Genomic DNA, 17479 nt, shown 5'->3' on the forward strand with positions numbered 1-17479 from the left:
TAGGATGCTCAAAGAGCCGGGAGGACCCTCTGCCGCTGCTACCCCGCGGCGCTCATTTCATAGATGGGGAAACTGAGACCCAGACAGGGGGAGCCTCTGGCCAAGGCCCAGAGACCCAGCAGCACAGAATACGGCTGCCCCCCTCACTCTGGGGGCCGCTCCCGGGGTCCGGGGAAGGAGCAGAGGCCAGGGAGACAGAAGGCAATTAACCTCCCCCCACACACATACCCTGAGTGGGCCTGGAGTTACAGGGGGAACCCGGGGGTTTCGAGCAGCTGGTGATATTGCCCGGGCTGGAAGGTCCCAGTGAGGGAGGAGGGACCCGGGGTGGTCAGAAAACAAACCACAGAAAACTTCTCCGTGTTATTGTTGCATAGTGATATCCTGATATCCGCCCTCTTCCCGCACGATTCCGGGACCCCGCCGAACATGAACCGCAGAGGCCTGGATGGCAGGGTTTGTGAAGGTCACTCTGCCAAATTAGAACAATGCGGCTCCCGAGGTCTGGGTCACTAGGGGATGGGAGACTGAGTCTAGGGCTCAGCCCCCCAATGACCTTGGCTCTGCCCAGGCCCCTCTCCGAGTCTGTTTGTCGGAGTGTCTGGATTGGACAGCGCCCACCTCTGGGGTCCCTACAGCTCTCAGGAGTCTGTAGGGCTGCCGGCTACGTCTTCCTGGTCTCCTCCAGCTCTCCCCCTTACCTCCAGGAAGCGCGGCGCCCTCCCAGACCACTGTCTTCTCCCTCTTCGCCTTCTGCCCCCGCTGCTCCGCCCGCCCCGTCTCTGAAACAGCCCCCACCCCTTTCTGCCTTGGCCTGGGGTGAGGGGGCTTTCCTCTTGGGAGCCAGAAGGCTTCTACAAGCCTCCATCCTTTTTTTTTGTTTTGATTTTTTTCCCCTCTTTTCTTCCATTCATTCTAAAAATAGCCCTCCCCCTTCCCCACCCCGAGCATCTCGCGAAAGGTAATGCTCTCCCGGGCGGGGTCCTGAGGCGGGGATTCCGCGGTGCGGGCTGGGCTGGGGGAGGCGGACCGCGGGGGCGGATGCGGGGGCGACTGGGAACGCTTTCTCCCCCCTCCCATTATGTGTGTAAGCCGCGCTCAGAGGGAGCCGCCAGCGTGACCGTGACCGTGTGTGGAGGGAAAGAGAACAAAGCGGCAGGGGGCCTCTGGGGTCTGCATTGTGGAGGCAGAGAGGGGGAGGGCTGCGGGAACAGCGGGGACTCGACAGAGGAGGGGCCTCACCCAACACCTCCCTGGGGGTGGCTTCCAGCCCTTGGTGGGAGGCTGAGGCCCGTGTGAGGGAGAGTCGCGAGCCAGTGGTGGCAGGGCACGCATCATTTGGGGTGTCCCCCGCCCTTGAACACCCACAATTGCCCTGTGGGTCCCCCAGAACGTCCCCTCCCAGTCCCGCAGCTCATGTGTCCCCAGTGTCTCCCCACAGTCCCTTCTCTGTGATGCAGCCACAAAATTCCATCCTCACCCATGTGACTGACTGGTCACGTCCTGCCCCACATTACAGGCAATCTCCTGCTTGAACCAAGAGGAGGATCCTGACTCGCCCCCTCCTGAAAGGGCCACGTGGTCCGGCCCCCACGTGGGGGCCCTTTACCCCAGCCTGTCAGCTGTCACCCTGTCCAGCCTCGGGGCGTTTGCATCCGCTGTTCCTTCTTCCAGGATCACCCTTTCCTGGCTCTCCTCAACTCTTACTGTCTTTCAGAAGCCCGGTCCAATGTCACCTCCTGCCTAGAGTCGTTCCTTATCTGGCAACATCATCCTAGGTTACTGTCCTCATTCCTGGTGGGAGCGGTCTGTTCACTTATTCACCTTCTGTTTCCCCCAGGGGAATGGGGGCCCCCGGTGCAACTTGGGCCTGGCTGATGAGAGGAGGGGGCCAACTCTGATCCAGCACCACCCCAGGAGCTACCCAGCTCCAAATAAAGGGATGGCATCACCCTCTGCCCAGTGAGCTGCCCCAGAAAGCACCCCTAGGACATGGCACAAAAGATGCAGGGCCTGATTCTGCAGGGGCGTCGCCTAGGACATTGAAACTAAAAGCACAATCGGGCTCAAATGTTCCCCATCTGAGGACTGCTTAGCCCGTTACCAGAATAACATGCTCCTGGGAAAAATGATCCATGGGGCCGAGTTTCTGGCCTGTTAAGCAGAAGCCAGGCGGGAGGTGCGACTTGTTCCAGTGGGAAATAAATATGAAAAGCAAAGATGAGAAGTAGGGAGAGGGGGAGGCAGTGAGGGGCAGCCCAGCTCCAGGGGCTCTCAGGGGCTGACCTTTCCCGTTATTAGCTTTCCCATAATGTTTTATTATCTTATACTTCTTGAAACCAAAGGGGAGGATAAAAGGATAATTGCTTTGCTGGAGGGTACAAAAGCTTGGAGAGGGTGTGTGCCCCTAAGGGATGAAAAATGCAGCTGCCTGTGTTGAAAAATCAAGTACTCCCCCCAGTACTTGCCTCCATAAAACTACCCTCCAATGTTTTTCCGAGTATCTACTATATGCTTATGTGCCCAGAGATTGAGGGGGAGTCTGGAGTAGGAGCTTCCTGGGTCGCAGGCTGAGAGTAAGGAGCCCAGGAAGTTCAGGGAGAAGGAGGTGATGGCAGCTGGCATGGGCGGAGACATTATGTCACCTCAGCAGGGCCAGGCCCCAAGGCAGAGGGTTTGGAGGGGCTATGGGGGGCTGGGGGGCGGGAGAGAGAGAGAGAGAGCGCGAGCGCCCGCAGGAGAACCTGAAGGTGCTGTGGGAGCCATGCCTTTGAGCATTTCACTGCCTGGCCAGGACTCCACCTCAAGGTGGTGTTCGAAGCCAGGAGGATGGGAGATGGCATGGGAGGGCACCAGTATGCAGGGCTGTGGGGCACCAGGGAGGTGAGAGACAAAGGCATCATCTGAGGGGTCCCAGCGGCTTTCAGAAAGGCTCAAGGGACAGGCGGAGGGGGGAGGGGCGGGGGAGGGCAGGGAGGAGAGGGAAGTGGTCCGACCAAGATTAGGGTTGCCAGTAAAAACAGTGCACGGAATGAGACATACTTAAAAATTATTCATTGCTTAACTGAAAGTCAAGTTTAACTGGTGTGTCCCGTACCTTTTTTTTTTTTTCTAAATCTGGAAATCTTAGACTTGGATTTCCTGGCTCAGCAAACCTGGGGTTTGCTTTGTCCTGAAGGTGTCCGTCCTCTCCCCCAGTCACCTCTACACCCCACCGTGTTCCCTTCAATAAGCTTCTCTTTGTTTCCCTCATATTGTCCGTGTCCTTTAACTGCTCCCCAACTTCCTCCTCCCTTCCTTCCTTTTCCTCTATTGTCCCCCTCCCTCTACTCTCTCCCTCATTACCCCCTCCTCCGATCTCCTCCGGTACCCCTCTCCCCACCACCCCCACCCTTTCCCGTTTCCCCCTACCTTCTTCGGCACCCACTCCGCCTCCTCTTTCCACCACAATCCTCCCCTATCCCACAGCCCCTCTCTCCGCGCTCACCCCCTTCCCTGGCGCCCACCTTCTCCAGTCCTCCCCACACACCGCCCCTCGCATCGATCCCTCAGGCGCACGAAGGGAAACCCCAGCCTCAGGCGCGGAGCCCCACGCAGGCGCAGAGCCGCCCGGCTTCCCCGAGGCTGCCGCCGCCCCCGCACTGCGGCCGGCGCGCCCGGTTGCCAAGGCGACGGCGAGGGCCGGAGCGGGAACCTGGGGAAGACCCCGCGCTCGCTCCCTCCCCAGCCCAAGCTTCAGCGAACCCCACTCCAGTTTGAGCCGGTTTCCCCGCCCCGCCCCCAGTGCGCACTGCGGCAGGTGAGGATTCCCTGGCCCACAGGGCGGGGGTCGGGCGAGGGTCCACGCATGCGTGCCGGGCGCGGCTTTCCCTCCCCGACTCGCGCACGACGGGAAAGCCCTGGCGCCGTTGAGACAACCCCCGCGCAGGCGCAGTGAGTGTCCGGCGTCCCCGCGGCACCGCCTGGTCGTCAAGGCAACGCGCGCGGGGAGGGCTGGGAGCGCACGGAACTCCCGTCTCACGCCCCCTCCCGCGCACTGCGGCGAAGCCGGGGATTCCCTGCTGCCCGCACGCATGCGCCAGCCTGGGATTCCGCGGGGATGAGGCCAGAAAGCGTCAGAAGAGGATTTTCTTTGAAACAGAACAGTCGTTATTACCGTCGTCTTTATGTGTGAGGAATGAAGGCGGCCCTCTCAGCACCTGTCCTGAGTTTTACCTTCATTCTCTGGCCTACCAGCCGTCCCCCTACAAGTCCCCAGCAGAGCTTGCCACGCGCAGCTCCGGTGTTCTTCCTACTCTCTGCTCACACACCTGCCATGGCTCCCCGTCGCCATGAAGTGGGTGAAGTCCCATTCGTCGCCCCATTCTTCAGCGTGGCGTCCAAGGCCCTGCACGCTCCGCTGGCTTCTTCCCTCCAGTTAATCACCATTGGTCCCCGACCTTCCCTAATCGCTGGCCACAAATACCCCAACGTGGCCATGCAGGAGGTTCCTTTGCCAAGCTCTTCTTCAGCATCTGGCCTTCCTAGGCACCATCTCGTTGATTCTCGAGATGGCCTAGGGTTAGATACTGTTTCAGTCCTGTTTTATATAGGCGGAAACAGGCTCAGACCCATTAAGGCCCTGGCCTAAGGCCCCCAGAGGTAAGAGGGGGAGCTCAAATGGCTCCACTTGTGGGGAGCCATCTGGGCTCCTCCACCCGTTATTCAGCTGACATCCCAAGCCCCAATTCCGGGCCCCACCTCCACCCCGCTGGCTCACCAACAGTCTGGGTGCTTCCTGGCTATGTGACACAGGCAGATGACTTAGTTTTCCCATCCAGAAAGAAGATCAGTATAACACAGGGCTGTCCCCAGGGCTCAGTGAAATGACATTACCATGTGCTAGGCCAGGGCCCAGCATCCAGTGGATGCTTCGCACAGCATCTCACAATGGATTTTTCTCACAGTCCTCCCTGGTGAGGGTTCAGCTCATTGGCACCCCCTGTAGGGCTCCTTCCGTCTGTCTCACTTCCCTCAACCCCCACGGGGTCTTCCTGGGGTCCATCCTAGATCCCTCACATGCCCCCTAGTCCTTGTCTCAGAGTTGGTTCCTGGGGAAATCCCCAAACTAAGCCAGTGCTCAATATATGTTGGTTAGTTTTTTATGTCAGCTACCATTGTTTCAGGTACCTGCCATACTGCACTTCAGCTGTACCCAATTATTAATGCGCCCTCCCCCCCCGAACAGAAGTTGTGACCTCCAGGCCTTTGCATGTGTGGTCCCTTCAGCCTTTTCTGTCCCTTGTCTGTGTGGAGAACTCCCATCCTTCAAGGCCCTCCCTCCATGAAGACTTTTACCTCCCTACTTCTGGGCAGAGCCTGGCTCCCTTAGGCTCAGCCATGACCCCACAGAGTTGGGGACATCTGTGAGGATCTGCATCTGAGACTTGACACCTGGGAGAATAGAGTTCTTGGCATAGGCCTGAGAGGGAACAAGTCTGCTGTGCTGGAGAAGTTGGGAACAAGGAGATAGTGGGGCCAGAGCTGGGGGCCTGGTGGAGAGTGAGGGGGGATAGGGGCCAGAGGTACAGGGGCAGGCTTGTGAGTGCAGGGAGGGTGTCACTTGGATGGGAGCCCATAGCAGTGGCCTGGTAAATGCGTGGACCCCACCCCAGACACTTGGGCCCATCTCCCAGCTACCCTTCCTCTCTACTGACTCCCTGAGGCCAACTAAGCTCTAGGAAGCCAGAACCAAGTTGAGTTCTCACCCAGCCCTTCCCAGATATTCGGCCTCCGATGGGATACTCCTTTCTACCCGGATCCACCTGCTCACTCCAGCCTCCAAGCCCTTGCCTGTCCAGTGCCCTGCCTCTGCGATGGAAACTGACTCATCTTCCACTAAGGCCTGCTCTAAAGAAATCCTCCACCAGGAAGCCTGCCCTGTTATTCCAGATGCCTCCCGTGTTGGAATAACAGCAGAGCAGCCTGCATCTCCTGACCCCAAGCACAGTATGTGACCTGGCTGCTGACTCTGAACCAGAATCTCAGGGTGCCAACAACTCGCCTCCAGCTCTCCTCTAGTTCCGCCTCTGAAGTGCTGTGTGACCTGGAGCCAGTGCCTCAACCTCTCTGAGCTACCCCCAGCAAGGCTTCCGGGGATGATGGTACAGGTCTCTCACTGGATAACTGGCCCAGCCGGGAGCCGAGCACAGCTCTCAGCTAGCCTGCTAGGACAGGAGCGCGGTTGGGGGCCCCTTCTCTGGCTGTGGCCTGTGCATTCCACCTCATTCCAGCCCTTCTTTCCCACCACCCACCCCATCACGTAGACTTCAAGTGCACACTCTGCCTCAACGACTGCCTTTATTGGGCACTCAGCCCCAGGACACTGGCGCGTGCGGGAAGGGCGAGGGGTGTCACTGGAGCAGGGACCCTCGGGTGGGAGGTGTGGCCAGTGATGCCTCCTAGCCCCCAGGGCACGCGCCGTGACCCCCAGACATCTCTGTAACCCTCGGAGCTGACCCAGCGGAAGGGCGTGTGGGGTCGTGACCCTGACCGCCCACGGGGCGTCTCCCCCAGTTCCAGGCTCACTTGGGGGTGTTGAAGGGCACGGCGCGCTGATTCATGGGGTTGTCCGGCGAACGCAGCCACTCCTTCTTGAGCATCTGCTTCAGCTGTGACAGCCGCATGTTGGGGTTTTCTTGCTTGAGCCGCGGCAGCTGCGCCTCCTCGAAGGCAGTGAATGCCGCCCGCATTCTGCGCTCAGGGTGTCTGTCTGCCGCCTCCTCCGCCACGCTGGTAAAGACGCAGGCGTCAAGGGGGGGGCTGGGGCGTGGCCCGCCCCGCCCCCAGAGGCTCAAGCTCCCCTCCGGGCCCCAAGCCCCACCCCAAAGACCTAGGCCTTGCCCCGTACCTGAGCACTGCGATGGCATCCTCGATGGTGCGCGCCTCCACGCTGCCCTCCTCCAGCAAGCGGCGGTTCACATTCTCCTCCAACGGCACTTCCAAGTGGCTCTTGGCTTTCTCGGCTGGGGGCGGGAGCGGCCGGGGGACAGAGACATACCAGAAACAGAGAGAAATAAGCAGAGACGCAGAGTTCCATGGAGATGAGAGACACCACAGGGGAAGAAGCAGGGGAGAACGGGAGGGAGGCAGGCAGGCAGAGAAGGATGGGGGAGGATGGAAACGCAACTTGAGCTCCCCGCCCAGTCCTGCCTTCGGGATGGGCCAGTCCTGCCCGCCCAGTCCCCAAACTAACTTCCCTGCAGCCCACCACTCAGGAGGCACCTCCATACGTGGCTGCTGTCTCCTCACCTCGGCGCACCACATCAGCTGTGGGGACCCCGGGGAGACAAGCCAGGGTCAGGTGCAGAGTAATTACACACGTGTGTGCCTATGGCGTCCGTGCTCAGAGCCAGGCCTGCCGAGACACCGCCCACCCACCCTTCACCTTGCAGAGCCCAGGCAGCTTCTCTGGAGGTGAGGAGGGGGGTCTGGACTCAGTCCAGGGGGTAGGCCCACTGCCTATTGTTTATCAGGTAAAAGGGCAGCTCCAGAGTGGGCCGAGGCCCCCACCTGTGTCCGGGGCTTCCTTGTGCTGATGGTCTCGGCGGAGCGTCTCCTCAATCTGGGCACGGGTGACCTTGCTGGAGGTGGCCACTCGCGGGGCCTTGCTGCCCTTAAGCCTCGAGTCCTCCTCCTCCAGCAGCCGCTGTGCCTCCTTCTTGCGCTCCAGCTGCTCCAGGCGCCGCTTCTCCTTCTCCTCCTGGGGGATTGGGAGTCAGGAGTGGACCCCGTCCCACCGGCATGGGGTCCAGTTTGCATCTCAACCAGTGTGGATGGAGGCCTTGCTGTGTGCTAGACCCCGTGATGGGCGCAGGGGACACGGATGGGAGCACGATGAGCCTACCTGGGGGCTCCGATCCTATATGACTAGGGAACAACAGGAAACCTTGGCCAAGGCAGTGGGTGGGTGGCTCTTGAAGAAAAAGTGATACCTGGGCTGGAGGAGGAGCCAGCCAGGAAAAGAGCTGGGGAAGAGGAGAGTCCTTAGTGGTGGGAACGGTGGGTGCAAAGGTCCTGAGGCAGGAACCACCTAGCATGACAGAGGAACAGCACAGAGGCTGGTGTGGCTGGAGGGAGGAGGAGAAGTGTTGAGGACAAAGACGTGGGGAAGGCAGAGGTGGTACCACGGGGAGCCTCAAGGGCATAGGGAGGGGTTTGTACTGGATTCCAAAGGCGACAGGAGCCACTGGGGTCTGGACCCATTTGCCAGCTGGGACAGTGCTTCTGCCTTTATGAGCCAGGAGACCTTGGGAGGCACCATCGAAGTGTTCCCAGCTGAGCGTCACAGGGGCTGGGACTGATCCCACCTTGGTTCCCCAGGGAGGCCCGGATGCCAGCTGGTCGAGGGGACATGTGGCCTGTAGGACTTGTCCTTGGCCGCTGCCCCTCCACTGCTCCAGGGACAGAGCGAGGCTCTGGTTCCTTTGTAGTGCAGTGTGGCTGTGCGGCCGTAGGCTTGGAATATTCTGCCGCCTCCCGCCCAGCACCCCCAAAGGGCCCTGCACTGCAGGCACTCCCACCTGCCCACTCACTGCCTGCAACTCTGCCATCTGCCCGCCAGGCCTCAGGGACGGTCCCTATGCCTGCAGTACCCCCCGTGACAGGGCTAAGTGCCCCAGAAAAGGGGTTCCTGAGGACACATACTGGGCCTCTGACCTCCAACCTGCCTGCATGATAGGAAAGAAGCCGTTGGGGGGGGGGGGCGGCAGGGATGGTGGCGGTTAAAGATCAAGGCTGTTTGGGCACAGCTGCTAGGATCCCATGTCTGTGGTCAGACGCCTGGGGTAGCGCCATCGTGCTCTGAGTCTCAGTTACCCCATCGGTCAGAAGTAATGTCCTCCTGAGGCTCCCCGACCACTGCATGGTGCGTGTACAGCCCACGTTCACCCTGTCCACAGCACGGCCTTGCCTCACGGCCTTTGCACTAGCTGTTCTACCCTGCTGGAGCACCACTGCCGGCCTCCTTTCCTGATTAACTCTGGCTCATCCTGAGCTCCTAGCTCCCTGTCCTGCTCTACCACACGGCTCTTTCCTGTGTTCCACAAATCCCTGTTTTCTAGTCTTCCGATTATCTGGTTAGTCCCTGAGGCAGGAGGCAGGCCCTGGCCCAGCACACAGTAGGTGCTTAAGTAAAAGTGTGCTGGATGAATGAGTGAATGAATTCCAGAAGGCTCCAATCTCAGGAAGGACATGCAGAATGGGGCCATTAGTCTCTAGGGACATGGGACTGAGGCGTGAACATGAGCGTTTATACTTTGACATTCAGCAGACTTTTCTGAAAAAGACGCTCGCAGTTTTTTAAAAAGGCCAATTAGCAATTGGCAGCATCTGGTGATGGGTGAAGGATGAGGCTGCGGACGGAATATTCTGGAGCCATCAAAAATGAGCCTCCTAAATAATTGAGATGGAACCCAGAGAGTCAGGTGCTCATTGCCGAGTTGCTTAATATGGAACAAATGGAAATGAAATGCCAACCTCTGGGCGAGGCGATGAATTACGGCCCAGCCCAAGGCTGATGCCTGGCGGCTGGCAGAAATCTGGCTGTGCGATCCCATTTAATGGAGGACATGGCCTTTAGGGTATGGCATTGGGTGAGAAGAGCCTTTGGTGTCACATGGGCGGGAGGTGCTGGGTTTTTTTTAGTGTTTTGGAACAAATGTGGATTTGTTTCTTTTTCATAAAAACAGTATCTTTTTAAAGCAGCTGTCACATAAGGAAAGAAAGAGGGACCGGGTATGCTGTGTAGACTGTGGGCCCCCCTCACCCATCAGCAGAAAGAGGGATAAACAAAACCCAGAAAACCACCCCATGGGGAAGGAGAACCATCAATAGCTCCAGGTAAAACACTCAGGAGGGGGGACTGCCTGGGAGGGGCATGGGGGCTGGGAATGTTCTAGAGAGCAGGGGTTGGCAAACTCTGGCCCTCCACCTGTTTTGGTAAAGTTTTAGCCTATTTGCACATGGTGGCTTTGTGCTACAGCGACAGGGTCGAGTAGCTTTGAGAGCCTGTCTGGCCCCTATTGCCTGTCGGACCTCTGCCCTGTGCATTCTTCCAGGTGTGTGCTACACAGGTGAGTGGACAGGCAAACGCTCCCTGGGCCACACCCCTGGGGCATGGACGCTTGCAAGGCTATTAGTCAAACCTCATCACAAACCAGAAGGCAGATCCCTGGCTTCAGCTAGCGCCAGCCTGGCTTCAGCCCCTCCTCACAGCCCCGTGACCTGGACTTCCTGCCTTGTCTGTGCCTTGGTTTCCTCATTTAGAGGATGGGGATGACACCGAGGCCCAAGATGCAGGCCTGGGAGGGCTCCTGGGGCCCTGGGCTGGGCTGCTGCCTCTGGGACTGTGGAAAAGTCTCTGGCTTTTCTGTCTAGATAATGGATCCCTGGCAGACATTAGTTTTCCTTTTGGGTTTTCAACTTTCCTATATTGTCAAAATGTTGGCAGTCAAAAAGAAAATTTAAAGACCTCCATGGACCCAGTGCAACATTGGGGGCGCTGAGGGGAGGCAACCAGGGATATTCAATTCCAACTAAAAACAAGGCAGGATCCAGCCCTGCACAGAAAGACAATGGGAAAAACTCACAAAAGTGCCCAGGCGCCCCCTGAACTGGGCATGCAGCGATGGTGTGTCACCACTGCTATTCCAGAACCTTTAACAGTCCCAGCTGGAGCCTCCCACCAGCCCAGGGGACTAGAAGAGGCTAAGAATGGTTTCTGGTGCCACCTACTGGGCCAAGAGGGTCAGCATCAGCCCTGAACCACTCCCAGACACCAATTAAGCACCCACTGTGTGTGTGGCGCTGCGGCCCCACAGGAGACAGTCAACCATCCTTGCCCTGTTTTGTGTTTTTATAAACACCCGGAAATGCCTGCAGGCCCCAGGTCAGCAGGTCAGAAACAGGATCTATCAGCACGTGTCAGCCTCGGCACTGCTGAAGCCGGGCTGGCTCACTCTGCTGTGGGGCCATCCTGTGCGCTGCCAGGTGTTGAGCAGTATCCTGGGCCTCTGCCCACCAGCTGTAGCACCAGCCCAGTAGCACCCTCCAGCTGCCAGTTGTGACAACCAAGAATGTCTCCAGATGTTGTCAAGTGTCCCCTGGGTGCAGAATCGCTCCAGAGTGAGGTCCTGCCAGTCTAGACCAACCCTGGCATCACACGAAGGAGAGAAACAAGCTCGTGGAGGGGTTGCCGTTCCCTAAATGTGGCAAGTCCTGGCCACCCCAGGGCCTTTGCACGAGCCTTTGCCTCTGTTTCTGTCTCCCTCCTTGCCCTTGCTCCATGTCCAATGACTCCTCACCCTTCAGGCCAAAGACCCAGGGGCTTCTCACCACCTTCTACCGTGTTGCCCAGCCACCTTGCCCACGGGTGGGGCGCAGAGCCCAGGGCGCACCCACCTTGCGCTGCTCCTTCCTCATGACGTGTTTGTCCTCATCCTTCCAGTAGGCATCCTCCAACTCCTTCTGCTTCCTGGCATCAGCTGCTGCCTTGGCCTCAGCCCTCCGTGCCCGGGCCGCCGCCGATTTAGTGTTCTCGCCCTGGAACTTCTTGGGCATCCCTCAGAACGCTGTGAGTGGAGGGCAGGGACCAGTGACTCTGGGGCATCCACCCTCGGCAGCCCCAGACTCACACCTGTGCAGCTACGACCCCCTTGGGGCCTCAATAGCTCTGGCTATAAAACAAGGGCTTTGGATTTATTCATCTCTCTTTTAAAAAAAAAATCTACTGAGGTGAATTTTACATAATACAAAATGAACCATCTTAAAGTGCACAGTTCAGTGGTATTTAGCACATTCACAATGTTGTGCAGCCATTACCTCTATCTAGTTCCAGAACATTTCCATCACCCACAAAGGAGACCCATCCCCATGAGCAGTCCCTCCCCACCTCCCCTCCCCCAGCAACCACTAATCTAATTTCTGTCTCTATGGATTTGCCTATTCTGGACTTCTTTCACTCAGCATCATGTTTTCGAGGTTCATCCATGTTTGAACATGTCAGTGCTTCATTCCTTTTTATGTCTGAATAATATTCCATTGTAGGGATGGGCCACATTTTGTTTATCCATCTGTCCATGATGGACACGTGGGTTGTTTCTACTTTTCAGCTCTTACAAGTCATGTTGCTCTAGATCCCCACGGGCCAGTCTGTGTGTGGACCCTCCCACTCTGCCGGCTATGAGGCCTCAGTGTCCCGGCCCCACAGCCCTGAGGCCGAATCCCCCTCCCCCTGGGTAAGCAGCTGCCATGAACTGTTCCCAGTGATCCAGCCCAGGCTCGCACAGCCAGGAGATTTTATAACAATCGTAAAGCTGCTGTCCAGTGGGCACCTGGTCTGTGTGAGTCCCATACTGGGTGCTGGGGAAATGATGACACCAAATAGGAGGTGCCACCCTCCCCACACCCAGTCCCTTACTAAGCATTTTATATGGCCCAACTACATCGAATGCTCTCAAAGCCTTAAACACGGGGACTGCCCTTATTCCCTTTTGAAGGTGGGTAAGTCAAGGTACCTAGCTAAGTTGCACAGGGCTGAGCCTGGAGTCTCACCTCCAAAGCCTGCCTTTCAGGTGAGGAAGGGAAGCCAAGAAATTAAGATCACCCCACCTCCAGAGTACTGACTGAGGACATAAGCACTGTGCAGTCAGGGCAAGGCTTCAGCTCTCTGGGCCTCAGTTTTCCTCATCTGGGAAATGGGCTGATGTCCCTCACTCCTGGTTGTCCTCTCCCCACTAAGAATCTTCAGCTCAGTCCCTTGCTGAACCTTGGAGAAGTAGGCCCAGCATCGAGAATGAAGGGGAAAGAATGTAGGGCCATCCTGACTCAGGACCACCAGGCAACCCCCCACCACCAACCTCCTAGCTGTGTGGCTTATGGGGGAGGGGGCTCCCATCTCTGAGCCCTATCAGCTCCTGTTTGCAGCAGTCATGCACGCTGGGCTAAATGCTTTACATATAGCGTCTTGTGAATTCTCACAACCCTGGCAGGTGACAGCCAAGCTGAGACCTGAAGGATGGGTTGGAGGCAGCTTGGTGGGGATGAAGGGTTGAGACTTCTGGGCAGAGGGCACAGGATGTGCAAAGACCCTGTGGCAGGAACGAGGCCATGCGCTACAGGCTGCATGGAGGCAACTGAATCCGGTGTGGGTGAGCGAGGGGGAAGGGGAGGGAAGAGAGTGAGTGGGAGGGTGTGAGGCTGACAAGAAGGGATGAGAAAGAGCAAGGATTTTATTCTCTGGGCACCAGGGAACTGTTAGGCGGCTCTGAGCAGGGCATGAACACATTCTGATTTACGCTGTCATGTGGGTGGGCGAGGGGCTGAGGGAATTACGATGGTGCAATGGGCAAAGCCAGGGGTTTGGAGTCAGATGGAGCCAGGCAATAATAACCGGAATGCTGACTGACTGATGTAGTCTAAACTATGTCATCCCCCGGCAGTAGCAAGGCCAGGTACTTTTCTCCCCATTTTACCGATGAAAAATCTGAGGCCTTGAGAGGGTAAGTGACATGCTCAGGGCCACAGAGTGGGTTAGTGGAGGGGCCCGGATTCCAACCGAGGCCCAGCCCCTCAGTCCCAACTTCGTCCTCCTAACCATTGCCCCACCACAGGGTCCCAGCTGGCCTCTCAGGGAACATCAATGCAGATCAGGTCTCTGAGGCCACTGGTGCCCCTCACGTGACACAGAGAGGCAGTTCCTCCAGGCTGAGACTGGGGGGCGAATCCCATGGGGCAGAGCAGGGCAAAGTAAGGGAGATTAATGGACCCAGGAGACTCAGCGTTGAGTCCTGGCTCTGCAATCGTGGCTGAAATGCTCCCCTAAGCCTCAGTTTCCTCATCTGAGAAGTGGGGTTGATTCCAGTCCCTCCCTACACAGGATGCAAGAGCTGCCACGGCGGGGCTGGATATGCCAGCCTGATCCTGTACTTCTCCCAGCTGCTCCTGGGCCCCCTGAATCAAGCATTCATTACTGAGCATCTACAATGTACCCAACAGAAAACCTCACCTGGATTCCCCAGAAGAGCACTAAGAAGTGGGTGGCGGTCACAGTCTAAGTGTCAGGTGAGGAAACTCCCCACATGCCACCTCTCTCTCCATCTCCCCCTCACTCTCTCAGCAGCAGCCACACCAACCTCCTTGCCTTTTTTCAAGCCTACAAAGCATGTTCCCACCTCAGGGCCCTTGCACTTGCTCTGCCCACCACTTTTGCTCCTCTTTTTACCCAGTTAATTCCTATTTAAACTTCAGGGCTCAGCTCAGGTGTTGCCACCTCCAGGAAGCCTTCCCTGACACACCCCCTGACTCTCAGACCATAAACTTCTCTCTGAGGTACTTGTTTAGGTTGCTATCTATGTTCACTTACAGGATTATTCGACAAATGTCCATCTTCCCCACCAGGCTGGGAGCTCTATGAGGGCAGGGCTGGGACTGCTTCAGTCAGTGCCCTGCAGAGTAGGGGCTCAAAAAATGTTTTGCGCAAATGAATGAACAAGCATCTATTTCCAGGGTTCCCTCAGTATTTACTTCACACTCTGTGTTGTGTCCAAACTCAGCTTCTCACTTCTCTTCCCACTCACTTCCCTCTCCAGCCTCTGAGCCTTTGCTCTTGCTATGCCTTCACCTGATACACCCTCCTCTGTCCCCTGCTCCTGTGAAAACCTACCCACTCACAGAGACTCAGCCCCAGCATCTCCTCCTCCTCGTATTGCTTAAGACCCCCAATTCCATCCCAAAGCCTGATAGGGCTTTTCTGACCCCCTCTGCAGGCCAGGACTGAATATTTATGTCCCTCCAAAATTTATATGTCGAAGCCCTAACCCTCAATATGACTGTATTTAGAGACAAGGCTGGGACTTCCCTGGTGGCGCGGTGGTTAAGAATCCGCCTGCCAATGCAGGGGATACAGGTTCGATCCCTGGTCTGGGAAGATCCCTCTTAGATGCCGCGGAGCAACTAAGCCTGTGCACCACAGCTACTGAGCCTGTGCTCTAGAGCCTGTGAGCCACAACTACTGAGCCCGCGTGCCACAACTACTGAAGCCCGCGCGCCTAGTGCCTGTGCTCCACAACAAGAGAAGCCACAGCAATGAGAAGCCCGTGCACCGCAACAAACAGTAGCCCCCGCTCGCCACAACTAGAGAAAGCTCACGCGCAGCAACGAAGACCCAATGCAGCCAAAATATAAATAAACTAATTTTTAAAAACGGTACCTTATCCTTAAAAAAAAAAAAAAAAAAAAGAGAGGGCCAGTGAGGAGGTGATAAATGTTAAATAAGGTCTTAAGAGTGGGGCCCTAATCTAGTAGAGCTAGTGTCCCTATAAGAAGAGAAAAAGTCACCAGAGCTTGCTCTCTCCACCATGTGAGGACACAGTGAGGAGGTGCGCATCTGCAAGTCAGGAGGAAAGCCTGCACCTGGAACCAAACTGGCTGGCACCCTGATCTTAGACTTCCCAGCCTCCACAATTGTGAGCAAATAAATCTGTTGCTTAAGCCACCCAGTCGGTGGTATTTTGTTATGGCAGCCAGAGCCTAATACAGACAGCTTCTCTCCTCTGATAAACACTCACACACATACACTTTGTCATTCAGTAAACACGCACTGTACACCTAGTATGTGTGGGATGCTGGGGAAAGAGGCAGTGCTGATGGGCTTCCTGACAGAATGGGACTCCCAGGCTGGTTGGGAGATAGACAATAAGAGTGGTAACTCCAGATCAGAGCTGTGATGGGGCCATATGGACGCTGAGGAAATCGGGAGGGGGCTTCTGACCCAGCCTGGGGAGGGATGGGGAGAGGGTGTCAAAGGGCTTCCTGAAGGAGACATCAAAGGAAAGACTTAAGGGAGTGGGGAGATCCAAGCCCCCAGGGGTGTGGGGGAGGCAGGCTGGGAAGAGGGGATTTGTATTCCAGGGTGATGGGAAGGTGCGGAGAGAGTCAGAGCCCTCTGGGGTTGGTAAGGAGGTGAACTAGAGGATTGAGACAGAAGCATGGAGCTCAAACAGGGGGTCTAAGGAGTGGCTTTGGCTAAGTAGTGGGTACACTTAGGGGGGAATCAAGACCTTCGTGGTTGATTGGATGTGAAAGTAAGAAAGAGAATAAAAGATGAAACTCAACGCTGCCTCCTCCAAGAAGTCCTCCCGCTACCCCTTCTAGGCTCCCCCAGTCCGTCGTCCCTCTCCCCAGCCCTGATCCCACTGCAAGAGGCCAGGGACGTCCGTACCCAGCTCTGTCACCCCCAGGCCTGTAAGCTGCTCAGGAGCAGGACCGGAGATAGGTGGCCTCGAGCACGACGCTGTCCCTCTGGGTCTCAATCGTCCGCTCCAGGAAATGGGCATAGCCCCTGCGGGAGCCCTGGAGACGGTGGTCAAAAGCGCCTCCGTCTCCGAGCACCCCATCTCCAACCCTCCCGGGGAGGTGGTCCCAGGCCCAGCAGCCCCACTGGGCCCACCCGTCCCCCGCCCCCCGGCTCCGCCCGCGCCGCTGCCGCTCCTACCTCCTTCCCCCGGCGCCGGCCCGGTCGCACCTCCGTGCCGTCACCGCAGGGCTTGCGCGCTAAGCCCCAGGGGGGCGCGTGCTGATTACGTCTCGGCTCCGTCGCCATCTTGGTAGAGGAGGTGCTGCTCCAGTCCAAGACAAGGGCGTTAGCCGTTTCTTTTTGTCTTAAAGAAGAGAATATTTTATAAACCCTCATCCCTTGCGCTCACTTCATACGTTATCTAGTCAGGAGAGGAGAGCAGAAACTACAATCTGGACTATTGTCTCTACCAAGATGGCCGTTGCCCAGATGAAAAATGGAGTCCTCGGTTTCACGTGTGGGTCTGGTGGCGTCAGTCAGGAGTTGCTTGGCCGCCAGGGCGCGCCAGAACCCGCGGTCCGCGCGTGGTTAGACGCGCTTCGCCTGAGGGAGAGTCAGGCCCTTCAACATCGCTTTGTGGTTTGAAGACGCTCTCCTAGTCCACATTCTCTGCCTCCCTCCTGCGAAGTTGAAGTGGGAGGGAGCAGAAGAAAGGGACAGAGAAGTTAAAACACTCCGCGCTGTCCAGGTGGGGAAACAGGCTCGGAGAGACCAGAAGTTGAATTTGACCAAAGTGTAATCGAAGGACTCAGAATCCCTCCTCCTGGATTGCTATCCACCCCCGCACACACCTTGCTCTTTTATTTTATTCAACAATTAGGTTTTGGGGACCAGTTTGTCCTAGGCACCTATACTTTAGATTTTCTGCACTTACTAAGCCTCAGTGTCCTCATCTGTAAAAATGGTAGTACTAGGGGCCTGAGAATGATTATACTGGGCCTGGCTGTACGGAGAGAAGCAGGGCATGGATTTAGGGGCAGTTTAGGCAGGACGGGTTGACCGCGGAGTCCATACTCCAAAAGGCAATCCCAGTGACACTGCTGGCAACTGAGTCGGATCGTTTACCTCCCCTGCTCTCAAGCCTTG

General features: G+C 57.1%; 1 protein-coding gene across 3 annotated transcripts; it reads right to left on the bottom strand.

Annotated features, from left to right (window-relative positions):
* Nucleotides 1-6320: 6320 nt before the first annotated feature.
* CCDC124 (coiled-coil domain containing 124) lies at nt 6321-16603 on the bottom strand. 3 transcript variants are annotated; one of them, XM_059918120.1, is made up of 5 exons: nt 16532-16603; nt 11440-11609; nt 7552-7741; nt 6890-7004; nt 6321-6771 (listed from the first exon to the last, which is right to left on the bottom strand). In XM_059918120.1, exons 2-5 carry the CDS (start codon nt 11596-11598, stop codon nt 6564-6566), a joined length of 672 nt encoding a protein of 223 aa, XP_059774103.1. In that variant the 5' UTR covers nt 11599-11609; nt 16532-16603; the 3' UTR covers nt 6321-6563. The 3 variants fall into 3 exon arrangements, with proteins under 3 accessions (XP_059774103.1, XP_059774104.1, XP_059774102.1); XM_059918121.1 differs by lacking the exon at nt 16532-16603 and adding an exon at nt 16259-16430; XM_059918119.1 differs by lacking the exon at nt 16532-16603 and adding an exon at nt 14402-14497.
* Between the last annotated feature and the right edge of the window lie 876 nt (nt 16604-17479).

Source organism: Balaenoptera ricei, chromosome 3 (genome assembly GCF_028023285.1).
Source record: "Balaenoptera ricei isolate mBalRic1 chromosome 3, mBalRic1.hap2, whole genome shotgun sequence".
Classification (NCBI taxonomy): domain Eukaryota; kingdom Metazoa; phylum Chordata; class Mammalia; order Artiodactyla; family Balaenopteridae; genus Balaenoptera; species Balaenoptera ricei.